At 37.3% G+C, this 27,946-nt stretch overlaps 1 protein-coding gene across 2 annotated transcripts in view; it reads right to left on the bottom strand.

Moving 5' to 3' along the window:
- Nucleotides 1–27,946, bottom strand: part of IPO11 (importin 11) — a 231,259-nt gene that overhangs the window by 69,566 nt on the left and 133,747 nt on the right. For both annotated transcript variants that reach the window (XM_066375687.1, XM_066375677.1), the window contains exons 25-27: nucleotides 13,446–13,541; nucleotides 12,700–12,813; nucleotides 5,611–5,732 (exon numbers count right to left, since the gene is read on the bottom strand). In XM_066375687.1, the coding sequence (XP_066231784.1) occupies nucleotides 5,611–5,732; nucleotides 12,700–12,813; nucleotides 13,446–13,541 (332 nt within the window). The remainder of the gene's footprint in view (nucleotides 1–5,610; nucleotides 5,733–12,699; nucleotides 12,814–13,445; nucleotides 13,542–27,946) is intronic.

Here is a 27,946-nt window from a genome sequence, read left to right as displayed (position 1 = left end):
TGGAGCAAAGTTGTCCCGGACACTGAGAATGGCTCTGTAGCCTCTGCCTCAGGTGCTAGAATGGCTCTGGTTGCAACAGAGCGACGCCCCAGATGGGCAGAGCATCTCCCCCTGGTGGGCGTGCCGGGTGGATCCCGGTCGGCGCACGCGGGAATCTGTCTGACTGCCTCCCCATTTCCAACTTCAGAAAAATACAAAAAAAAAAGAAAGAAAAAGAAATAGTAAAACAAAAAGTTACAAGACAATTGTGCTGCATTAAAAAGAAAAAATTGCCCTGTATTCAGAAGGTGACGAAGAAGATATAAAAAGACTACATAGACACAAGCAAATCAATTATCATTAAGTTGGTGATAATGCACAATACTATACAACAGGGGTCCCCAAACTTTTTACACAGGGGGCCAGTTCACTGTCCCTCAGACCGTTGGAGGGCCGGACTATAAAAAAAATTATGAACAAATTCCTACGCACACTGCACATATCTTATTTTAAAGTAAAAAAACAAAACGGGAACAAATACAATATTTAAAACAAAGAACAAGTAAATTTAAATCAACAAACTGACCAATATTTCAGTGGGAACTATGCTCCTCTCACTGACCACCAATGAAAGAGGTGCCCTTCCAGAAGTGCGGCAGGGGCCAGATAAACGGCCTCAGGGGGCTGCATGTGGCCTGCGGGCCGTAGTTTGGGGACCCCTGCTATACAAGATCATCAAGCAGAAGATGGTATTTCTTAAAACATAGGTGGTTAACACACTTTTTTTTAAGTGATAAGAGGGGAGATAGTGAGACAGACTGCCACATGCACCCCAACCAAAATCTACCCGGCAAACCCTTCTGGGGCTGATGCTTGAATCAATCAAGCTATTTTTAGCACCTGAGGCTGATAGGATCAGACCAACCAAGTTATCCTCTGCTCCCAGGGCCAATGCTTGAGCCAATCAAACCACTGGCTGCAGGAGGAAAAGAGGGAGAAAAGAGAGAGAGAAGCAATGGTCACTTCACCTGTGTTCCCTGACTGGGAATTAAACCCGGGATGTCCATATGCCAGGCCAATGCTCTAATACTGAGCCAACAGGCCCAGGCCATATTTTAAAAATTGAACTAATAAAGAGGTATATAGATACTCAAAATGTGCTGAATTTAAAATAAATGCATGTACAGAGACTAAAGCTTTTAGTGCTTTATACTAAGGTAACTAAATGATGGATGGATGGATGGATGGATGGATGATGGATGGATGGATGGATGGATGGATGGATGGGAAAGGAAGCAGAGAAGAAAAGAATAAAAAACAGCTAACTTCATCTATCCAGACAGTTTGACATTACATATAAAAACACATTTAGCCTGACCAGGCGGTGGCGCAGTGGATAGAGCATCGGACTGGGATGCAGAGGGCCCAGGTTTGAGACCCCGAGGTTGCTAGCTTGAGCACGGGCTCATCTGGTTTGAGCAAAGCTCACCAGCTTGGACCCAAGGTCGCTGGCTTGAGCAAGGGGTCACTCGGTCTGCTGAAGGCCCACAGTCAAGGCACACATGAGAAAGCAATCAATGAACAACTAAGGTGTCACAACGAAAAACTGATGATTGATGCGTCTCATCTCTCTCCGTTTTTGTCTGCCTGTCCCTATCTATCCCTCTCTCTGACTCTCTCTCTGTCTCTGTAAAAAGAAAAAATAAATAAATAAACTCATTTAATCTTTACAATACCTTCATCAGAAAGATATTATTAGTATTCCCATTCTAAAAACAAGGAAGTGTAGGCACAGGGAAGTTAAGTTACTTGGCCGGAGTCATTCACAGTGAATAGCACTGGGATTTAAGTATGGTTATAAAGTCCAGTTTTTATTAAACTTTTGAACCAGAAATAGTGGATTAGGGTAAAACAGTTTAATAGTTTCCCAAGTGGTCATTCTTCAAAGCAATGGTTCTAAACTGGAGGTGGGAGGTTCCTCTGGCACAATTAGTGGGGAGAAGCCAGGCGATGCTGCTAAATATCCTACAATGCACAGGACAGCCCCATAACAAATAGTCATCTGGCCCAAAATGTCACAAGTACTGTAGTTGAGAAACTCTGCCATAAAACAATACATTTCTGCATTTGAAAATCCATTATAATGAAAGGAGAAGAAAATAGCATTTCCCAATTTAGCCTGATTAAGAAAATCATTACCAACATGATTCTCTAGACCTCCTTATTTCAGGCAAGGGAAATGTTACACTGCAAAGTCTAAAAAACACACACACAGGAACAGGAAATTACTATTACATGGGAAATTAACCAGAAAACATCACTAGGGATGTGGAAGGGAAGAAACTTTCCTCAAACTCCAACAATTAAGTAGATATAAGCAGAAGAAAGATTATATCAGGAAATGACAAAACTGCTGACTTCAACGTTAACATTACCTTCCACTAAAGTACGTGAATATAAATCTTCCCAAGTTATAACATGGGCCAATGACATGTGGCACACTTCTAGAGCAATTAACTTTTTTTTGGTTTGTTTATCTGCTTTACATTTTCTGTATCTGTCAATGCTTCTTTAGTCAATAATCCATTAAGAATATCTTAAAGTTAAATCATTATTCTTTAAAATTCTATTACCACATTAGTCAAGCCTTTCTTGGTACCTGTAAATGACATAAATTCACTATTGCTAAATAGATTTTTTCAATATTCACTTCATTTTAAAAACAAAAATAAGACTTGATATTTCTATCACAAAACTATCTCCTTACAACCTTTAAATTTGAAATTTTACTGTTTTAAGAGAATTTCAAATCTTAATAAAGTCTGCCCCTCAATTAATATAGGTTAACATAGCCCCAGGCTAAGTATTTCTTAAGACTTACAGAAGCTTTATATTTTCCTTAAAGAAGCCACCTGCTTGACCTGTGGTGGCACAATGGATAAAGTGTAGATATGGAATGCTGAGGTTGCCGGTTTAAGGTCCTGAGATTGCCTGGTCAGGCACATATGAGAGTTGATGCTTCCTGCTCCCACCCACCCCTCTCCCTCTTTCTTCTCTGAAATGAATAAATAAAATCTTTAAAGAAAAAAAACAGCCACCTATTTCCACAACAAATATATATAAAATATTTTTGAACTATACACTTACATAAAATTAAATAATGAAGCAAATAGTATTCTCAAAAAAAAGTAAGCAAATGCTCTAAAAGTAATTAGCTTTCTTTCTATACTTCTTAACCTACATCATTTCTAGTTCACTCTCAATAATCTCTACTTTATATTACAGAAAACTCTAGCATGCTTTATTAAGCTTAATATTTTTTCCATTCATTAATTTATTCAAGAAATGTTTACAGCCCTGGCTGGTTAGCTAAGTCAGTTAGAGCGTCGTCCTGAAACACCAAGGTTGTGGGTTCGATCCAGTCAGGGCACATACGGGAGCAACTAAGGAGTGCACACCTAAGTGGAACAACAAATGAACAGTTTTCTCTCTCTCTCTCTCATTCTCCTGCCTTCTTCTCTCTGTCTTTCAAAAACCAATCAATAAAAAGTAAAATTGTCGCCTGATCAGGCGGTGGCGCAGTGGCTAGAGCGTCGGACTGGGATGTGGAGGACCCAGGTTCGAGACCCCGAGGTTGCCAGCTTAAGCGCGGGCTCATCTGGTTTGAGCAAAGCTCACTAGCTTGAGCCCAAGGTCGCTGGCTCGAGCAAGGGGTTACTCGGTCTGCTGTAGCCCCACAGTCAAGGCACATATGAGAAAGCAATCAATGAACAACTAAAGTGCCACAATGAAAAACTGATGATTGATGCTTCTCATCTCTCTCCATTTCTGTCTGCCTGTCCCTATCTATCCCTCTCTCTGACTCTCTCTCTGTCTCAAAAAAAAAAAAATTGTCTATTTATTAAAAAGAAAAGAAATAATTACAGAAAGTTGACTACTGCCAAATATCAGGTTGTTTAGCATTTCCATTTTAAACACCTGAATAATTCTCAAGTCACTGTTTTTCCACTAAGGTAAAAAGAAAGCAATCAGTTAAAATGTAGATAGCTTGAATTTGTTTTCCAAAAATAAATAAGATGCCACTCAATTTCATAGTGAAGAAATATACAAGTATTATACAATCCATCTGAGGAGCAGCATAGCCTAATAAGTTAAAAAGCAAACCCTGGTTTCAAGGGGCCCAAGGTCAAAACTTGCTCTATGGCATACCACATGGCAGAGCCAAGGAAAGTTATTTAATATTTTAAAGCTATTTATTTGCTCTATGAAAAGAAGATAAGCATGCCTATAATTTGGGGCTGTTTTAAAATTAAGTAATATAAATGCAAAGCATTTAGCAAAATATAAGTGCTCAATAATTAACTATTGTTATGGTGTCAGGACAAAGCAATTACCTATGTTCTTAATCCAAATGACCATACTAGAAATAAATAATATATACATTTTTATAAAGAATTTCTGAAGCTAACTATTTATTTTAATTTATCATTAGGATGCATGCACTCTAAATATTCCTTAAGATATAAAGATATAATACATTCTCATTACTCTTCTCATAGCATCAAGTGTTAAGGCCTACCTTCATGTCTTTAAAATTAAAAGTATCAAACTGGGGGCATATAATGTCAATTCCATAAAGACAATAAAAAAAACAAACATATTCTTTCTTAAACTTCCAAATCAAAGCATTTTCTATTTGCTTTACAGAAATAAGATTTTAAGAAAATTTGTAAAGTATAATACAACGACTTCATCTGTGTCAAAAGGAAAAAACAACTTGCAAGCTCCTTTATACATAACTCCAAATAAATAAAAATTATATAACATAACTTTGAATTACCAGAGGGATAATATATTTTATAAAGTGCTATTGACTTTAAAAATATTATATATTTAATATAGCTACATAAAAAGAGGACTAAAATAAGTCTAATAAAATCTGATTATTATTTTAAACATTAAAAAACAGACAAGAATCTAATAAATTAATAAAAAGAATATGACCGCCTGACTAGGTGGTAGCACAGTGGATAGAACATCATACTGGGACACAGAAGACCTTGGTTCGAAACCTCGATGTTGCCAGCTTGAGCGTAGGTTCACCAACTTGAGCATGGGGTCACTGGCTTGAGTGGGAGATTATAGACATGAACCCATGGTTGCTGGCTTGAGCCCAAAGGTCACTGGCTTGAAGCCCAAGGTCTCTGGCTTGAGCCCAAGGTCGCTGGCTTGAGCAAGGGATCACTTGCTCTGCTGGAGCCCGCAATGAAGGCACATATGAGAAAGCAATCAATAAGCCCCTAAGATGTCACAACAAAGAACTGATGCTTCTCATCTCTCTCTCTTCCTATCTGTCTGACCCTATGTGTCCCTCTCTTTGTCTCTCTCTGTTACACACACACACACAAAAATAATATAACCATTAAACTGCAGTACTCACCACTCCCATTCACATCTTTTTAGATTTAGACTAACACTTGTTATATCATTATCTATTAATAATATCAGCATACATACACATTACATATATATACATATACTGCCTAGAAACACACAGCAATATCAAATGGCCAAAATAGTGCTAATGTTTTGATGCTTAAAAAAACAAATTTTAAGAAAATGTTTCCTCACCTATTATCAGACGGCAGGAGAGAAAGCAAAGCCAAAGCTGAAAGTTTCCTTCTTTCAGGCTGGGTAATGTTGTCCATGCGATCAACCCACATTTCAATCATATTTCCCAAAAGCTGGTCCATCTAAAAAAGAGATCAATAGGCATCTCAAAATATTTCAAATACTATTTACTTCTGGATAAGTACTGCTGTCAGCTAAAACCTTTTAAGGCATAGTGTAAGTTCAATTCCAGGAAACTATAGAATTAGAACACATGAATTTGGGGCAAGTTTTAAGCTAGAAAGGAATAAATTAAGCAAACCAGAATTTGACTCTAATCTTATTAAAAGCCAATAAATTCTGAGAACTAAATAGACTTGTTCAACTCATTTAGACTAAGCTATCCAGTTGTTGGTTCAAATACCAGTTTAGATAATGCTGTAAAAGTATTTTGAATTGTCCTAACCGGTGGTGGCACAGTAGAGAGAGTGTCACCTTGGGACCCTGAGGTCCCTGGTTTGAGCGTGGGCTCATTTGGCTTGAATGAGGGTTTATTTGGCTTGAGTGCAGGCTTATGAGCTTGAGCACAGGTTGCTCGCTTGAGCATGGGATCAATGACATGATCCCATGGCTGCTATACTGAGCCCAAATGTTGCTGGCTTGAGCCCTAGGTCACTGGCTTGAGCAATGGGTCACTGGCTCAGCAAGAGTCCCCTGATCAAGGAATGTATAAGAAGCAATCAACGAACAACTAAGGTGCTGTAACTACAAGCTGATGCTTCTCATTGTTCTCCCTTCCTGTCTCTCTCTCTCTCAAAAAAAGTATTTTGAGTTGATTTTAAGTAAAGAAGATTACTCTAGATAAGGTAGATAGGGCTTCATTCAATCAGTTGAAAATCTTCAAAACAAAAACTAAGGTTTCCTCAAAAAGAATCCTGCTTCAAGACTACCCATCAATAGATAGATACAGAAAAAGGGAATAAAAAGAAAGTACCTCAACATAATCAAGGCTATATATGACAAATCAACAGCCAACATCACATACAATGGGCAAAAATGAAAAGTAATCCCTTTAAGATCAGATATCAGACAAGGGTGTCACCTTTCACTACTCTTATTCAACATTAACACTGGAAGTCCTAGCCACAGCAATTAGACAAGAAGAAATAAAAGGCATCCAAATGGGAAAAGAAGAAGTAAAACTGTCATTATTTGCTGATGACATTTTACTGTACATTATACTGTACATAGAAAACCCCTAGAGTCACAAGCAAAAACTAGTAGACCTAATAAATGAATTTGGCAAGGTGGCAAAATACAAAATTAATATTCAGAAATCAGTGACATTTTTATACAACAATAAACTGTCAAAAATAGAAATTAAGGAAACAATCCCCTTCACTACTGCAACAACAACAAATGAAGTACCTAGGAGTAAATTTAACCAAGGAGGTAAAAGACTTATACTTGGAAAATTATAAGACATTGAAAAAGAAATCAAGGAAGATACAAACAAGTAGACGCCTTATACTATGTTCATGGGTGGAAAGAACTGAGAACTAAATAGACTTGTTCAACTCAATAAAATGTCCATACTACCCAAAACAATCTATAGATTCAATGTAATTCCTATTAAAATACCAATGGCACACTTAACATATTTAGAACAAATATTCCAAAAATTTATACGAAACCAAAAAAGAACCAGAATAGCCTCAGCAATCTTAAAAGTCAAGAACGAAGTAGGAGGTATCACACTTCCTGATATCAAGCTATATTACAAGGCCACTGTAATCAAAAAAGCCTGGTACTGGCATAAGAACAGGCATACAGATCAATGGAACAAAACAGAGAACCCAGAAATAAACCCATGCCTTTATGGTCAATTAATATTTGACAAAGGAGGCAAGAGTGTACAATGGAGTCAAGACAACTCTTTAATAAATGATGTTGGGAAAATTGGACAGGTACATGCAAGAAAATGAAAATAGATTACCAACTTATACCATTCAGAAAAATATACTCAAAATAAATAAAAGGGCCCTGGCTAGTTGGCTCAGTGGTAGAGCGTTGGCCTGGTGTGCAGGAGTCCCGGGTTCGATTCCCAGCCAGGGCACACAGGAGAAGTGCCCATCTGCTTCTCTACCCCTCCCCCTCTCCTTCCTCTCTGTCTCTTTCTTCCTCTCCCACAGCCAAGGCTCCATTGGAGCAAAGTTGGCCCGGGTGCTGAGGATGGCTCTGTGGCCTCTGGCTCAGGTGCTAGAATGGCTCTGGTTGCAACAGAGCGACGCCCCAGATGGGCAGAGCATTGGCCCCTGGTGGGCGTGCAGGGTGGATCCCAGTCGGGCGCATGTGGGAGTCTGTCTGACTGCCTCCCTGTTTCCAATTTCAGAAAAACTTCAAAACTAAATAAATAAATAAATAAAATTAAAAAAAAATAAAAGATTTAAATATAAGCCATGAAACCATAAAAATCCTAGAACATAGGCAGTACACTCTCAGACAGCACTTGAGGCAATATTTTGGCTGATATATCTCCACGGGCAAGTGAAATAAAGGACAAAATAAACAAATGGGACTATATCAAACTAAAAAGCTTTTGCACAGCAAAGACAACATTAACAAAATCAAAAGACAACCTATTCAATGGGAGAACATATTCACCGATATATCTGATAAGGGGTTAATAATCAAAATTTATCAAGAACTTATAAAACAACACCAGAAAGGTAAACAAGCTAATTTAAAAATGGGTGAAAGACCTGAAGACACTTCTCCAAACAGGACATATATATAGATGGCCAACAGAAATATGAAAAAATGCTAAACATTACTAATCATTAAAGAAATGCAAATTAAAACCCACAATAAGAGATCATCTCACATCTGTCAGAATGGCTTTGATTAACACATCAACAATCGACAAAAAACAGTGCTAGAGATGGTGTGGAGAAAAGGGAACCCTCCTGTACTGCTGGTGGGAATGCAGAATCATGCAGCCACTGTGGAAAAAGAGTATGGTGTTTCCTCAAAAACTTAAAAATGGAACTTTCTCATGATCCAGCTATCCCACTTCTAGGAATTTATCCTAAAAATCCCCAAACACTAATTCAAAGAAGATATGCACCCCCATGTTCACGAAAGCATTGTTTACAATAGCCAAGATCTGAAAATTGCTCAAGTGTCCTTCAGTGGATTAGTGAATAAAAAAGCTGTGATACATATATACAATGGAATACTATGCAGCCATGAAAAAGGAACCCTTACGTTTTGCAATGGCATGGATGGACCTGGAGATTATTATGCTAAGTGAAATAAGCCAGGTAGAGAAAGACAAATACCGTATGATCTCACTTACATGCAGAATCTAATGAACAAGGTGAACTGAGGAATGGAATAGAGAGAGGCAGAGGCAGGGTTACGGGGAACAGACAGACAGTTGTGAGAGGGAAGGGGGAAGAGGGGATGAGATCAAAGAAGGTGAAGGATTAGTCAAATTATATATACATAACACACAGATATAGAAGGCAGGGTAGCAATAACCAGAGGAAAAGGGGGGGACGAAGCCAGAGGGTGCAAAGGAGATGGAAAGAGACTTTGCATGGGGCAAGGTAGGGTATGATGCAATGGGTAGAGGGTGTTATATTGAGTGAGACACTTGAAACCATGTCAATAAAATATGTTAAAAATTTTAAATGAAAAAAAAATCAGTTTCATTTATCTTCACTACCAGTGAACTGTAAATTGAAACTTTCAAAATACCATTTACATTAAAACCTAAAAATATCTAGGATAAATTTAACAAAATATGTGCAAGACATGTACAATGAAAAGTATAAAACATTTCTGAGAACACTAAAAGAATACCTCAATAAATGTATATCTAAGTTTTTAGAAGACTCAATCTTGCTAAGATAAAAATTCTTCCTAAATTAATCTTATAAAATCAACATCAATTCATTCAAAATCCCAGCAGGAATTCTCCGAGTTTCCTTTTTTTTTTGGGGGGGGGGGGATGTTGGCAGGCCAACTCCAATGTTGATATAGAAATGTAATAGACCCACATAGAATAGCCAAACCTACTTGAACAAGAACAAAGTTGAAAGATATAATACTATATATTTCAAGACCTATTATAACTAACCAAGATAGTGTGATAGCATAAAAATAAACATTCAGGTCAATGAAACAGAGAGGAGTTGGAGAAAAGATGTGCACACATGTAAATGGTCAATTTATTTTTGACAAAAGTGCCAAGGAAATTCAAAGGGTTTAAAAAGATATGTCTTTTAGATAAATCATGCTAGAATAACCTATAACACACAAACATATATGTATGTGTCTCTGTGTACCTATGTATTTATTTATATTTACATATGTTGTATATATATATGTATGTAACATACGTAATTGACCACTGAAACTCATCTCTCACCATATACAAAAAATGAACTCAGAATCAATCAGTGACCATAAAAGCTGACACTATAAAAAATTCCAGAAAACCTTTAAGGCCTTTGGGTAGGCAGACTTCTTAGATCATACACAAAAGTATGAACTATTAAAGACAACAAGTGATAAACTAGTAAACTGATAAACAGCTTCTGGTCGCAAATATACATTCATAAAAAGATGAAAAGAAGCTGAAAACTGCAGGAAAATATTCACAATACAAAACCCTGACAAAGTCTTGAATCTAGAAGGCTGTTCCTGTTTGGTAAGGAACTCATACAACTCAATAAAAACTCACCAACTTTAAAAATTGGTGAAAGATTTTAAACACTTCACAGAAAATATACAAATGTCTAGAAGCACATCAAAAGATTTGGAAAGTCTTTAATAATAAAAAAATTCAAATTAAATGACAATGAGATTTCCATTTTAAATCCATTAGAATGGTAAAAAAAAAAAAGAGAGATATTTGTACAGTCATGTTCACAGCAGCTTTGTTCACAGTAGTAAATGTGGGAGCAACCAAAGTGTCCATTGTCTGACTGATGAATGGATAAGCAGAATGTGATGTATAGATACAATATATACAAGGAATATTACCAAGTGTTAGTGAGGATTAAGAAGCAACTAAAACTGGCATACACTGAGGACAGGACAAAAATTCTGTGACCTCTTTAAAAATCCGGCACAAGTGTTGGCAACAATGTGGAGAAATTGGAACCCTTTGCATGGTGGGAGGGAATTTAAAATAGGGCATCTGCTGTGGAAAACAATTTGTTGTTTCCTCAAAAACTGAAAAATAGAATCACCATATAATTCAGCAATTGCACTTCCGAATATATACCCAAAAGAACTGAAAGCAGGGTCTCAAAGAGATATTTGTACATTCATGTTCACAGCAGCTTTGTTCACAGTAGTAAATGTGGGAGCAACCAAAGTGTCCATTGTCTGACTGATGAATGGATAAGTAGAATGTGATGTATAGATACAATATATACAAGGAATATTATTCAGCCTTAAAAAGGAAGCAAATTCTGACTTATTGCTACTAGCATGAATAAATCTTTAACACATATGCTAAGTAATATGTTAGTCACACACACATACAAAATACTTTCTGATTGCACTTGTTCGCAGTCAGAGTAGCCAAAATCAGACAGAAAGTAGAATGACGGCTGCCAGGAGCTGGGGTAGGGCAGAATGGGAAAGTTATTGTTTAATGGGTAGAGAGTTGTACAAGAGCGAGTTATGAAGACGGATGGTGATAATGACTGTCAACATTATGAATATATTTAATACCACGGATTTGTCTACTTAGAAATGGTTAAGAGGGTAAATTTTATTTATGTGCATTTTATCACAATAAAAAAAACTGGGGGAAAATTTTAACATATTTAATAGCTTTTCTTTCTCTCCCCAGCATGTTGGACATATCTCTAACATAGTACTTATAATATTAATTTGGAACTGCCTGTTTAAGTACTCCTATCCTTAAAAGTAACAAGCATGTCAAGGCCAGTATATACAGGGTCTAACGAAGAGGTGCCATTCGAGGATAAGCAGAAGGAAGCGGAATGTGGTCAGTGTGATTCGGGTTCTAAAATTAGATTGCTGGGGTTTGTATACCAACTCTGTCATTCACCAGAGCTAAGTAAACTTGAGCATGTCACTAAAGCTCTCTAAGCCTTTGATTTCTCATGTGTGAACTGAAAATATAAATAATCTCATTGGGAGAATTTAAAATAACACATGAAATGTGTATTATTGTTGTTAAATATATTATTATTAAAATCAGTCAACAAATTTTGCTTAACTCAACTGAATAAACTCTTTTAACTGTTTAACATTAACCTATCACAGTTAAATTTAACAAAATTAATGAAAACTCTTTCTTATCTATTCATCAAAACAAGGGCTAGTGTCTCTAACTAGATTAGTCTAATTCTAGAAAAACTATAGCCATACTTCAAAATTTATACTTCCTAACTCTGAATTTCCTTGAAGTTGAAATAGTTGCATTTGTTTCAGCCCACAAACCTTAAAGTAGAAAGAGTTATATCAGTCTCAGAACATAAATTACTTACTATTATAGAGATACAGTCAAGTACATTCCACCTTCAACATTTTATAAATCTTAACAGACTAATGACTTAAACATAAAAATTGAATTTTAATATTCTGTATATAGTCTCAAGTAACCACGTTACTTAAGAGCCTATTTCACACATATTGCAGAGATTGGTTTTAATTATAGTATTTTTTTAAATAAGCCCTGGGGAAAAAGGTAATTTCCCACAATAATGATAACAGAAACTTCATTGTATGGCATTAAGAATAAGTTAATTAAAGAAGTGAAATAAAAACAGTACACGATTATATGTCTCCCTCTTTCACTTACTGTATGGCTACTGCCGTACATTTACGAATGCCTATCACTAAGCAGAATAAAACTGCCTGTTTGGGAAGAAAATAAAAGTTTTAATTGCCATTTACTGATTCTCTTTTCATCTACCAAATTAAGGTACAATGTAAATTATTAAAGATTTAAAATATAAAAGTTAAATACAATAAGACTTTTATAGAAATATTATTTCACCACATTATTTCTAATCTTTATCTGAATAAAAACTTCCTTCAATTTAAATAAATTATTCTTACCTCCTGATTAAATTTATGTGCCATCTCAGTAAGAAGTGAAGAAAAGAAACTAGTGTTTTGTAGCAGGACTCGACCCATAACTCCGAGATATGTTGACATCACTACAGGATACCGCTGTACAATTAAAGCACAGCACATAGTAACAATCAACAGGCATATGAAATAACAATATTCTCCTTCATATTGCTCCTTTGAATGAACTGTCAATATTGCTTAATTCTTGCTTACTAAATTTACATGCTATACAGATATATATGGCATATAACATATGTCACTCAAAATGTATATTTATAGGGATTTTATATATATATATATATAAATAAGAACAGAGAAAGGATATTTACCAATGGCATATTTACATATTCATATTACTTTAAGTGCTTTTAACATACGCAGCTACATGGACTTATTTAAGAGCTATAGTTTTCATATATTCAGTATATAACAAAACCAGCACTATTATTTTCCCATTCCAATGCTTAAAATCCTTGTATATGACTATGCTTGCACATGAGTGAGAGATGAGTTATTAAAGGAAATCTATCCTTCCTATATGGACAAATAAAAAAATAAAGCTGTACAAATACCTGAAATTGAGTGAATTTACTTCAAAACAATCAAATATTTTAAAAAGCTTCCCTTTTATTAAGACAATGAAGAAGTAATTTTCCAATGCAGAGGGAAAATAATTAAAACTAGAATCCTGGGGTCCAACATTGTTCTTAGAAGCATAATATAAATCTTACCTCTCCTTCTATAATACCTCTAAAAACACAGGGTAGAATTGGTTGAAACATTTGCGAGCCTAATACTGGGTTCACTTTAAGGGCATTTTCCACAACCTAAAAATCAGAAAGACACATTGGTAACAGTTAATGCAAGTCATTGATTCATGCAAAACACCCGTAAAGAAAAGAATGTACTAAATTTCACACACTAAATCCAAGATACAAACCAGTACACATGAGGTAGGTATTTGATAGTCTGGCTCTAGATATACTTTTACAAAATAATCCATTAAAAAATACAATTTGATATAAATGTGTACTATTTAAACATAGTTCTACACCTTAAAATGATCATTAATCGCATTATGTTAACATCTTGTATCATGTTGTTAATGGAATTCTTATCTTTGCATTTTTTTTTTGTATTTTTCTGAAGTGAGAAGCTTAGAGGCAGAAAGACAAACTCCCACATGCATCCAAGCAGGATCCACCTGGCATGCCCACCAGGGGGTGATGCTCTGCCCATCTGAAGCTGTTGCTCCTTGCAACAGGAGACATTATAACGCCTGAGGCGAGGCCATGGAGCCATCCTCAGTTCCCGGGCCACCTTTGCTCCAATGGAGCCTTGGCTGCGGGAGGGGAAGAGAGAGAGAAGAAGAAGGGAGAGGGGGAGGGGTGGAGAAGCAGATGGGCACTTCTCCTGTGTGCCCTGGCCAGGAATCAAACCCAGGACATCCACACACCAGGCCGACGCTCTACCACTGATCCAACCAACCAGGGCCATATCTTTGTATTTTAAAATAACCCTTACAAAATGTTGCAATAGAGGGAGCAAAAGGCCTTCAAAGGTATTGGCTTTTAATTGTGAAAAGGAAAGTTAGTAACAACTGTACACAATGTACAAAAATAAACCGACAATTAAATTTATCAATAAATTGGACAGAAAAGGGCATGTTGTATATATATTTAACATTTATTAAATGAGAAATTATCTTATTTCATTTATAATATGGCCATACAGATTATTAGACATAAGCATTAATTGTTACAGGTGATTATAAAATACAAATTACATCTAGGAGAAGACAAGATGGCGCTGGAGTAGGTGGACGTACCAACTCCCACCTCCCAGAACCAAAGTGGATTACAAACTAATTTTAAGAACTATCATCTGGAAAAACCAACTTTGGACTAAACTAAGAGGACTCTTCAACCAAGGAACACTGAAGAAGCCACACCGAGACTGGTAGGAAAAGCAGAAACACGGAGAGGGCTGCACAGCTCCCCGGGGGGAACAGCAGCCGGGAGAAAATCGTGTGGTGGGAAGTGAGTTTAGCAGAAAGGGGAGGGTCCTGAATCCCAGGAACAAAGCCCCAGCCTACAGCCCCAGAGCCTAGAAGAGGCGTAAGGACAGTATTTAGCTGGGAACAAGACAGGATACTGTTTGGGAGAAGAAGACTGATTTCTCAGACCCAGGATTCTTCTTAAAGGGACCACGCAGAAAACCTCTCTCACAACCACTAACCTGGGGCTCCAGGGAACGGGGAGAGAGGAGAAGACCGGAGTAGCAGGAAGAGAGTGTAATCTAGGAGGCACAGGAAGAAACATTTTGGGAGACAGCCACCCTAACCCCTGGGACGAGTCACTCCCCAAATCTGAAGTGAATATTTCCCCTGGAAACAGCAATACCAGCAAAGGGAAGCAGGATACCAGCCAAACAAGCTCTCCCGCGGCACTCAGAGCAGAGTCGCTTAGAAGGAGGGAGCTTTCGGGGCTACAGTAGTGAGTCTTAGGGTCTGAGCTGCAGTGCCCGCACCCACACGGCTGAGGGCTCGCTGGAGGGTGGGCGGCGGTGGGACGCGGAAGCCAGCTGGCCACCACTGGGCCCAGGTGTGAGCTCAGTCTTACCTGGCTGGGGAGAAGGGGGTGTGCAAAAGTGGTCAAGCCCAGCTTCAGGCTGCCTGCAATCCAGTCTGTGGGAGAAGGGCGGGAACACCGGAAGGGGTGGAGACCGGCTCTTGCAGGAGCACAGCCTTGCCCCGCCCGTGGAACCGAGGCTTGTGGCCTGACTTGGGAGCTGGCTCCTCCCGCAACTGAGCAAAGGTGCTGCCACTGATCTCAGGGCATAGCATAACACCACCCACAGGGGCAGGGCGAAGGCCAAGGCCACCAAAGCTTGTACACCCAAGCACGTGATCACAGCCACCCCATGAAGGAAAGGCGAAATCACAACAAACGCCCCAGTGGGAAGGCACTGGCAATGCCCATACCCAAACGCCCTAGGCAGCAACAGCAGAGGGGGTGGCGGGCTTGCAGACAGACCATACCTAGGGAACAGAGGCCACACTGAGTGGACTCCAGTGGCCAAGACCTTCTTTTACACAGAGAAGATGAGAAGGCAGAGAAATGCAACACAAATGATTCAAGAGAAATCCCCAGAAAAGGAACTGAATGAAACAGATATAACCAAATTACCAGATCCAGGGTTTAAAATAACAATTATTAGGATGCTCAAAGATATTAGAACAATAGATGGTCATTACGAACACCTAAATAAAGAGATAGCAGATATAAAAACAGATATTGAAATAATAAAAAAGAATCAGTCAGAAATGACAAATACAATATCTGAAATGAAGAACACAATGGAAGGAATTAAAAACAGTATGGATGAAGCTGAGAATCAAATCAGCGAGTTAGAGGACATGATAAATAAAGGCACGAAAGCAGAGCAGAAAAAAGAAAAGAGACTCAAAAAGTCTGAGGAAACTCTAAGAGAGCTCTGTGACAACATGAGGAGAAATAACATCCGCATCATAGGGTTTCCTGAAGAAGAAGAGAAAGAACAAGGGATAGAGACTTTGTTCAAGCATATCATAGCTGAAAACTTCCCTCAATTAAGGCAAGAAAACATCTCACATGTTCAGGAAGCACAGAGAACTCCATTAAAGAGAAACCCAAAGAAATCTACACCAAGACACATTATAATTAAAATACCAAAGCTAAATGATAAAGAGAAATATTAAAAACTGCTAGAGAAAAAAAGACTATCACCTACAAAGGAGCCCCCATAAAAATGACTTCCAACTTCTCAACAGAAACACTTGAGGCCAGAAGGGAATGGCAAGAAATATTCAGAGTAATGCAAAACAAGAACCTAAAACCAAGATTACTTTATCCAGCAAGGCTATCGTTTAAAATTGAAGGAGAAATAAAAAGCTTTCCAGACAAAAAAAAAATTCAAGGAATTCACTACAACCAAACCAAGGCTGCAAGAAATGCTAAGGGGCCTGTTGCAAACAGATCAAAGGAGAAAAAGAATATAGCAAAAGAGGAATACAATTTTAAAGAATAAAATGGCAATAAACAGTTACATATCAATAATAACCTTAAATGTAAATGGATTAAATGATCCAATCAAAAGACATAGGGTAGCTGCATGGATAAGAAAACAGGACCCATACATATGCTGTCTACAAGAGATATAAAAAAAAAGATGCACATAGACTGAAGATAAATGGATGGAAAAAAAAATATTTCACGCAAATGGAAATGAAAAAAAAGCTGGGGTAGCAATACTTATATCAGACAAAACGGACTTTAAAACAAAGACTATAGTAAGAGATAAAGAAGGTCACTACATAATGATTAAGGGAGCAATCCAACAGGAAGATAACCATTATAAATATCTACACACCTAATATAGGAGCACCTAAATATATAAAGCAGACTTTGATGGATTTAAAGGGCAAGATCAACAGTAATACTATAATAGTAGGGGATTTCAATACCCCGCTAACATCACTAGATAGATCCTCAAGAAAGAAAATTAACAAAGAAACAGCAGACCTAAAAGACATACTACATCAACTCGATTTAATAGATATCTTCAGAACCTTTCACCCTAAAGGAGCAAAATATACATTCTTTTCAAGTGCTCATGGTACATTCTCTAGAACAGACCACATGTTAGAGCACAAAAGCTGTCTCAAAAAATTTAAGAAAACTGAAATCATATCGAGCACTTTCTCTGATCACAATGGCATAAAACTAGAAATCAACCACAACAGAAAAACACTCAAACACTTGGAAACTAAATAGCACGTTATTAAAGAACGAATGGGTAAACAATGACATCAAAGAAGAAATTAAAAAATTCCTAGAAACAAATGATAATGAGCATACATCAACTCAAAATGTATGGGACACAGCAAAGGCAGTCTTGAGAGGGAAGTTTATAGCATTACAGACATACCTCAAGAAGCTAGAAAGAGCTCAAATAAACAACTTGACCCTACATCTAAAAGAACTAGAAAAAGAACAGCAAGTAAATCCCAGAGCTATAGAAGAAAGAAAATAATAAAGATCATAGCAGAAATAAATGACATAGAGGCTAAAGAAACAATACAGAGGATCAATAAAACCAGGAGCTGCTTCTTTGAAAAGGTAAACAAGATCGATGAACCTTTAACCAGACTCACCAAAAAAAAAAAAAAGAGAGAGGACTCAAATAAATAAAATTAGAAACGAGAGTGGAGAAATAGCAGACACAACAGAAATACAAAATATTGTAAGAAAATACTATGAAGAACTGTACGCCAAAAAACTAGACAACCTAGATGAAATGGACAAATTCCTTGAAACATACAATCTTCCAAAAATCAATCTGGAAGAATCAGAAAACCTAAACAGACCAATTACAACAAATGAGATCGAAACAGTTATCAAAAAGCTCTCAAAAAAAGAAAAGTCCTGGGCCTGATGGCTTCACAAGTGAATTCTACCAAATATTCAAAGAAGAACTAACTCCTATCCTTCTCAAGCTATTTCAAAAAATTCCAGAGGAAAAAAGACTTCCAAGCTCCTTTTATGAGGCGAGCATAATTCTGATTCCAAAACCAAGCAAAGACAACACAAAGAAAGAAAATTATAGGCCAATATCCCTGATGAATTTATATGCTAAAATTCTCAACAAAATATTAGCAAACCGGATCCAACAATATATGAAAAAAATCATACACCAGGATCAAGTGGGATTTATTCTTAAGAGGCAAGGCTGGTACAATATTCGCAAATCAATCAATGTGATTCATCACATAAACAAAAGGAAAGAGAAAAACCACATGATAATTTCAATAGATGCAGAAAAAGCATGTGATAAAATCCAGCACCCATTCATGATCAAAACTCTCAGCAAAGTGGGAATACAGGGAACATACCTCAACATGATAAAGGCCATCTATGAGAAACCCACAGCCAACATCATACTCAATGGGCAAAAATTAAAAGCAATCCCCTTAAGATCAGGAACAAGGCAGGGGTGCCCCCTTTCACCACTCTTATTCAACATAGTTCTGGAAGTCCTAGCCACAGCAATCAGACAAGAAAAAGAAATAAAAGGCATCCAAATTGGAAAAGAAGAAGTAAAACTATCATTATTTGCAGATGATATGATATTGTATATAGAAAACCCTAAAGTCTCAGTCAAAAAACTACTAGACCTGATAAATGAGTTTGGCAAGGTGGCAGGATATAAAATTAATACTCAGAAATCAGAGGCATTTTTATACACTAACAATGAACTGTCAGAAAGAGAAATTAAGGAATCAATCCCCTTTACCATTGCAACCAAAAAAATAAAGTTCCTAGGAATAAATGTAACCAGGGAGATTAAAGATTTGTACTTGGAAAATTATAGAACATTGATAAAAGAAATCAGGGAAGATACAAACAAGTGGAAGCATATACCGTGCTCATGGATAGGAAGAATAAACACCATTAAAATGTCTATATTACCCAAAGCAATTTATAAATTCAATGCAATACCAATTAAAATAGCAATGACTTACTTCAAAGATATAGAACACATATTCCAAAAATTTATATGGAACCAAAAGAGAACACGAATAGCCTCAGCAATCCTGAAAAGGAAGAATAAAGTGGGAGGTATCACACTTCCAGATATCAAGTTATACCACAAGGCCATTGTACTCAAAACAGCCTGGTACTGGCATAAGAACAGGCATATAGATCAATGGAACAGAACAGAGAACCCAGAAATAAACCCACAACTTTATGGACAACTGATATTTGACAAAGGAGGTAAGAGCATACATTGGAGTAAAGACAGCCTCTTCAACAAATGGCGTTGGGAAAATTGGAAAGCTACCTGCAAAAAAATGAAACTAGACCGCCAACTTACACCATTCACAAAAATCAGCTCAAAATGGATAAAAGACTTAAATGTAAGCCATGAAACCATAAGCATCTTAGAAGAAAACATAGGCAGTAAGCTCTCTGACATTTCTCACAGCAATATATTTGCTGATTTGTCTCCACAGGCAAGTGAAATAAAAGACAGGATAAACAAATGGGACTATGTCAAACTAAAAAGCTTCTGCACAGCTAAAGACAATAAGAACAGAATAAAAAGACAAATTACACAATGGGAGAATATATTTGACAATGCGTCTGATAAGGGGTTAATAACCAAAATTTATAAAGACCTTGTAAAACTTAATACCAGGAAGACAAACAATCCAATCCAAAAATGGGCAAATGAAATGAATAGACACTTCTCCAAAGAGGACATACAGATGGCCAATAGGCATATGAAAAAATGCTCAACATCACTAATCGTTAGAGAAATGCAAATTAAAACCACAATGAGGTATCACCTCACACCAGTCAGAATGGCGCTCATCAACAAAACAACACAGAATAAGTGCTGGCGAGGATGTGGAAAGAAGGGAACCCTCCTGCACTGCTGGTGGGAATGCAGACTGGTGCAGCCACCGTGGAAAACAGTATGGAGATTCCTCAAGAAATTAAAAATCAAACTGCCTTTTGACCCAGCTATCCCACTGTTAGGAATATACCCCAAGGACACCATAGAACAGCTCCAAAAGGAGAAATGCACCCCCATGTTTGTGGCAGCATTGTTCACAATAGCGAAAATCTGGAAACAGCCCAAGTGTCCGTCAGAGGACGAGTGGATTAAAAAGCTTTGGTACATATATACTATGGAATATTACTCAGCCATAAAAAATGATGATATCAGATCATTTACAACAACATGGATGAACCTTGATAACATTATACTGAACGAAATAAGTATATCAGAAAAAACAAAGAACTATATAAATTCATACAGAGATGGGACATAAAAATGAGACTCAGAGACATGGACAAGAGTGTGGGGGTTACAGGGTGGGGGGAGGGGGAGGGGGGAGGGGAGGGGCACAAAGAAAAACAGTTAGAAGGTGAGGAAAGACAATTGGACTTTGGGTGATGGGAATGCAGCATAAGCAAATGGCAAAATAATCTAGAGCTGTTTTCTCTGAACATATGTACCCTGTTTTATCAATGTCACCCCATTAAAATTAATCAAAAAATAAAAAATAAATTAAAAAAATACCAATTACTTCTAGATGATTAAAGAAGGCTCTCTCCATAAAAAAGGTAGCAGAAAATTCAGAGTGAGGTTGTTTTGCTGTTTGCTTACTTTTGTTTTATTTTTAGGTTATAGGAAGGCAGTGGTCAGGAAGCAGCAATAAGAACAAAGGAGGTTCTTCCATGCTTCCAGTCCCACTGCTAGAGGAATAGGAAGGAAAACAGACACTATTGAGAGACTTGCAGGCAAGTACTAGTCTCAAGGCAGAGCCACGTTTCCCTTTAAACTCAAGCAATATTTCTCAAGATTGATTATTGTAATTTTAAGCGGTACAAGTGTTCACTGTGCAGGACTATTCCATGTACTGAGGGGCCTTTAGTATCTTCAGTCTGTACTCATTACGGGCCAATAGCATGTTCCAAATATGGTGATAATCAAATACACCTCCAGGCATTTCCAAACATTCTCAAAGTAAGCAGTGAGTACCCAGGAATGACAACATTTTCTAATTTTGAGCAAGAAGTAAAAGGGATGTCCAAAGACAAGCTTAAAAATATAAGAACTTTTACTGTGGACCAAACAATATATGCCAGCGGTTCTCAACCTGTGGGTCGCGACCCCGGCGGAGGTCAAATGACTAAAACACAGGGGTCGCCTTAGGCCGCCGGGGTCGCGACCCACAGGTTGAGAACCGCCACTATATGCTATCTACCAAAAGACAGAGAATAAAAGATATCCCGATTTCTGATTAAAAGTAACCAGATTCAGAATATAATTAAACCTGACCTCAAGAAGGCTTAGTTTTTCAAAAATGGATTTGGAAAAGAGATGGGGAAGGCATTTGGAATAAAGGTGGGTTGTAGATAAGCTAGTGGGCTGAGAGTCTCAGAAATAGATGTCACTAAACAGTCTATTTTATCTATGAATAGTAAGTAAGGCCATCTGCTGATTTTTAGACATGTATTTAACTTCATTCCCTTCTGAAACCCCACTAAAATTACAGGAAAAATTTTTCAAAGGGAGGGAGAGACTTTTATTTTTCCAAATTTTTATATTGTTTTGAGGAAGAGAGAGAGAAGCATCAACTCATTGTTCCACTTAGCTGTTACATTTAGTTGTGTACTCATTGATTGCTTCTCATATGTGCCCTGACTGGGGATCAAACCCCCAATCTCAGGGCACCGTGAAGATGCTTTATTTACTGAACCATCCCACCAGGGCCAGGAAGGGGACTGTTTTAAAAAAACAAAGAAAATGAGAGATGAATGTTGGAAGGTACAAAGAAATTCAAAAGTAACTGGAAGAGACTTCTTCAAGAAAATTAATAAAATACCTGACGGGTTCATGTATTTGAATGTATTGAGCTGAGACAACTGGCAGAGAATTTACTGCATATAAAAAATTACACCAAGGCTGACCGGTGGTGGCACAGTGGATACAGTGTCGACCTGGAATGCTTGGGTCCCAGGTTTGAAGCTAAGGTCCCAGGTTCAATGCCCCAAGTTTAATGCTTGAGCACAGGCTTGCCATTTTGAGCACAGGGTCACTGGCTTGAGCGTGGGATCATAGAAATGACCCCAGGGTTGCTGGCTTGAGAAAGGGGTCACTGGCTCAGCTAGACCCCACTCCCCTGGTCAAGGTACGTATGGGAAGCAATCAATGAACAACTAATATGATGCAACTACGGATTGATGCTTCTCATCTCTCTCCTTCCTGTCTTTCTCTCTAAAAAAAAAAAAACAAAAAAAAAAAAAAACAAAAAAAAAAAAAAATTTTTTTAGTAATTCAAAGGATTACAAAAGTTTCTATAGAAAAGAAATAATCACATATTTAGCTTATTATGACTTTTAAAATATAAATTCATTTAAATGTATCTATCATTTATGCGGAGGACCCAGGTTCGAAATCCCAAGGTCACCGGCTTGAGTGAGGGCTCATATGGTTTGAGCAAGGCTCACCAGCTTGAGCCCAAGGTCGCTGGCTTAAACAAGGCCTCACTCGGTCTGCTGTAGCCCCAGGGGTCAAGGCACTTATGAGAAAGCAATCAATGAACAACTAAGGTGCTGCAACAAAGAATTGATGCTTCTCATCTCTCTCCCTTCCTGTCTGTCTGTCCCTCTCTCTGTCTCTGTTACAAAAAACCAAAATGTACCTATCATTTAATACAAACAAGCTGTCACTGTGAATGTTTTTTAATATATAAGGGTATAGGACTACTGTGTAAAGGAACAAAATTTCAGGACTAAAATGGAGTCTGTATCTTTGTATTTAAAAACATAGTAACTGACCTTGGCTAGGTGGTTCAGTGAATAAAGCATTGTCCCTGTATGCCAAAGTCGCAGGTTCAATTCCCGATCAGGGCACACATCAGAAGCAACCAATGAGTGTTCTACTAAACAGAACTAAGTAAAACAACGAGTTGGTGTTGCTCTTCCTTGTCCCCTCTCTCAAATTAATGGAAAAATTAAAAATATAAAAATGTAGGTACCACAGCTAGAGAAGATAAGATTGTTTCTGAAAAATTATGCAGGAAAATGCCATTATAAAACTTGGAGGCAGGGGTAGTAGAACAGAATCAAGAGCAATTTCAGGAAATAGACTGATAAGAAACAGAAGACAACTGAACTGTTGACCAAAGGTGAAGAAGTCTGGGGTTACTCCTACTTTTCATGTTTGGTCAATGGGTACAAATTACGGTGCTGCTAATAATAATGAGGTTTGGTTTTGGACATGTTGAACTTGAGATGCCTATGAGAAATCCAGATGGAATGGTTCTATATTATTTTCACACATATGACACTCTAGTCCACTTCTGAAGGAATAGATTGCAGTTGTGACTTAATAGTCGGAGTTCAAACTATTTCCAGAATGATGGTTGTTCTATAATAATCAAACTCCTACCAAAACTTTTAACCAGCAAGTATAATAGCATTCACTTCTAAATAAAATTTTGAAAAAATGCATCTCTGATCTTAGCAGTAATATACCATTCTGTATATTTCAAGTGTAATGCATGTACACCCAGATTGCCAAACAGCTCCAAGAAGGAAACAACACTAAAGACAACTAAGGTAATAATAAGTAGTTAAAAGTTAATTCCACTTTTCTCCCTCTCTCCTCTTTCTAAAAATAAATAAATAAAATCTTTTTTTAAAAAAGTAAGTTAATATATAGGTGTTAATAGAATTTAAATCACAACTTAATCTTCTTGGGAGGATCATTATGTTCTCAGGGGTTTTAGCATATTTGATATGTTTTAATCCATTTAGTTTATTTTTGTTTTAATACTCAAACTGTCCCATAATTAGCCAGTGGGAGCTCCTTCAAAATTAATTCCTGCATCGTTTTGACAGACTCTCACCTTCCTTTGCTCCTAGCACAAAGAGAGCTCCCCAGAGTATTTTATATATCCCTTGCCTGAGCTCTGGGGTAGAGACCAGCAGGACCCAATATTTACAGAGCACAATCCAGGCTCTGGGATACTTGCTGTCACTGGATACTGCTACTAGGTCTTTGCTTAGACAGAATTAGGAAATCTATTTTTCCTTTTCTAAAAAACATATACCATAAACTCACCAAATCCAATTTAAAATTACAGTATTTTATATAACTTCTTTGATTTTATATTTCCATCTTCTAATATATTAAAGAATGCTGGATTCTAATAACCTTATTTCCAGCTACCTACTACACATATAAATGTCTATATATATTCACATATATCAGTTTCAAAATAACAATACTGAATGCAATTTATAATATTCAACCCTTCTGTTCTAATGTTGTGTTCCACCAGTGATATGTATGTAAAATACTATATGTTAAAGTTACGTAAAATATTCTTCTTGGGTGTCTATGTCACCAATGTAATATAATAATAGATTCAAATGTTTCAGCTTGATTTTTTAGCTTTAGGAACTCCTTTACTGTCATGGCTTGAAATCATGTAGAACATTTACATGGCTCCGAAGCAAAAGTACAAAGCAGATATACATCCTAAAAGATCTAGCTTCTATCCTCTCTCCATCCTCCCCTACATAACCATTTTTATTAGTTAGATTATTTTCCCCATTGCTATCTATGTTACATTCTTTAAATACAAGAAAACTCGACACATTTTTTCCTTAGTTCAAAATCATTCTAAAACTGAATATAGAAGTCATCTTCATCCCTTTTTACAGATACACAGTACACCTCAGTGTGGCAAAAAAATCATCCAATTACATATTACAACTTTTTTAAAACATTTTGCTGTAACAAATTAAACTTCTGCATTTGAGTTTTAATCCACCCCTTTTCTGAATATTCCTGAAACAGACTGTGTTTTTAAAATCTGTCCAAAATGCAGGCTTTCCATCTGTGCCTCTCACTCGATTTTACTAAAGCTTCACCTCGTGACAGAGCGATCAGATCGTGACCCCTGAAGCCAGAATTAACACCTTTACATCACAGCTCCACTATTTACTAGCTATGTGACCTTGGACAAGCAATTTACTGCTCTGTGACTTAATTTCATGTCTGTGAAAACTGGGAAAAGAGCAGTACTGACATGACAGTTTTATGTGAGCATTATACAAAATCTATGTCTCTATATTATGTGCTTAGAAATGTGAAGCATACAGCAAATCCTAGTAATTATTACCTATCATGATTACAGAATAAATTATATCCCAAAAATATTTGTGCAATCTTAAATAAATCTTACCACAAAGAATGAAGGAAAAGGCTCATTACTGCTTGACAAGACCATGGGATGGGGGGAGGGGGGACCACAAAAAACAGAATTCCTAAACTCAAAGTTGAATGTATATATACAAATTTCAAATTAAAAATTTTAATTGTTAATTAAAATTTGAGTTTTTTTTTTTTTTTTTTTGTATTTTTCTGAAGCTGGAAACGGGGAGAGACAGTCAGACAGATTCCCGCATGCACCCGACCGGGATCCACCCGGCACGCCCACCAGGGGCGAAGCTCTGCCCACCAGGAGGCGATGCTCTGCCCCTCCGGAGCGTCGCTCTGCCGCCTGGGGCAGAGGCCAAGGAGCCATCCCCAGCGCCTGGGCCATCTTTGCTCCAATGTAGCCTTGGCTGCGGGAGGGGAAGAGAGAGGAAGGGGGGGGGTGGAGAAGCAAATGAGCACTTCTCCTATGTGCCCTGACCGGGAATCGAACCCGGGACTCCCCGCACGCCAGGCCGACGCCTTACCGCTGAGCCAACCGGCCAGGGCTGAGTATTTTTTAAATATACAGTAATTATATTCATCTAGAAGTTGTTAAAAGTCGGAATACAAAAAAGACTTTTTTTCTTTCTGTTTTTAAAATTTTTCTGAAGCGGGAAGTGGGGCGGCAGACAGATCCCTGCATGCACCTGACCGGGATCCACCCAGGATGCCCACAAGGGGGTGATGGTGTACATCTGGGGCATTGCTCGGCTGCAACTAGAGCCATTCTAGCACCTTAGGAGGAAGCCATAGAGCCATCCTCAGCACCTGGGTCAACTTTGCTCCAGTGGAGCCTTGGCTGCAGGAGAAGAAGGGAGGGATAGAGAGAAAGAAAAGGGGGAAGAGTGGAGAAGCAGATGGGCGCTTCTCCTGTGTGCCCTGGCAGGGAATCGAACCCGGGACTTCCACACGCAGGTTCAAAGCTCTACCACTGAGCTAAATGGCCAGGGCCAAAAAAGACTTATTGTGCTCTTAACGATTTGCTCCTAAAGTAGGCATTCTTGTCTCTAGGTCCAATTTTAATAACATTTTAGTTTTCTGCTTCAAAGCACAAAGAAGTTACTGTCAGAAATCAGTATAACAGTGACAGTTAGTAAAAAATATATTAAAAATTTTATATAGCATACTATATTAAGAAACAATATCTAAAAGGTACTAAAAATAAAAAGTGAGCTAATATTAAAAACTATTATAGTTTTAATGGAACTCTGAGAATAGGAAAAATAACAAGTACAAACAGAAAAGCATCACTATCCTAATATTCCTTATATAAAAAAATAGCTTATTCATGATAATTCATACATTCCTAGTAATTAACATCTACTTAATAAAATACTGTTTTGAGAGTTCAAATTAAATATACAAGTTTGACTATAGTAAGGTTTATATAAAAATAGTCCTAATTACATATTATACTGCCCAATTTTAATTCAGCATTTATATCTTATTAATTACCTCCTATTGGCATATTTAAAGAGAAACTAGTATATCTGTAACTTAGGTTAAATGTTACAAATATTTTAATATATCTGTATAATAACTAATTTGTGCTGAGTCACTCAAAAAATATTAAGTAAAACTGAGGGATAAATGATGACATTATCTTCTTTTACTTCAAAGGAAAAGAAGCAAATCAATTATTTTCTACTAAAGTTGTATGGGCAGTGTTGTACATAATAATGCAAATTTAAAATTTTCCATAATAAATTTTTTTCAAAATTGTATTATTCTGGAAATCAAGAAAGGATTAAATACAATTAATTTTAAAGAGCCAGCTAAGCTATGTAGTTTCTGATAAAGGGTAAAGCTCTATCATTGTGTAAATAACCTACTTTTAAAATTTTAACTGCCCTGGCCAATTGGCTCAGTGGTAGAGCATTGGCCAGGCGTGTGGAAGTCCTGGGTTCGATTCCTGGCCAGGGCACACAGGAGAAGCGACCATCTGCTTCTCTAGCCCTGCCCCTTCTCTCTTTCTTCCCTTCCTGCAGCTATGGTTTGATTGGTTTAAGCAAAGTTGGCCTCAGGTGCTGAGGATGGCTCTGTGGATTCTGCTTCAGGCAATAAAAAAATGGCTCTGTTGCTGAGCAATGGAGCAAGGCCCCCCGCCCCCCTGATGAGCAGAGCATGACCCCCTGGGCTTGCTGAGTGGATCCTGGTTGGGATGCTTGTGCAGGAGTCTGTCTCTCTGCCACCTCTCCTCTCACTAAAATAAAATAAAAGAAAAGAAATTTGTAACTAATGTATTCTTTATTTTAAATAAATATTTATTTAGAAGAACTGGTCAAAGGAATAAATAAAATAAATTGGGTTTTTTTTCTTTTCACAGCCAAAGATTACTTAGCAACCAAACAAATTATGAGGCCTACAAGTGTATTAGTTGTTTTTACTTCAAAGCAAGATTATATAC

The sequence above is a fragment of the Saccopteryx leptura genome, chromosome 1 (genome assembly GCF_036850995.1).
Source record: "Saccopteryx leptura isolate mSacLep1 chromosome 1, mSacLep1_pri_phased_curated, whole genome shotgun sequence".
NCBI classification, from domain to species: domain Eukaryota; kingdom Metazoa; phylum Chordata; class Mammalia; order Chiroptera; family Emballonuridae; genus Saccopteryx; species Saccopteryx leptura.
This window is presented reverse-complemented; position numbering and strand designations above follow the sequence as displayed.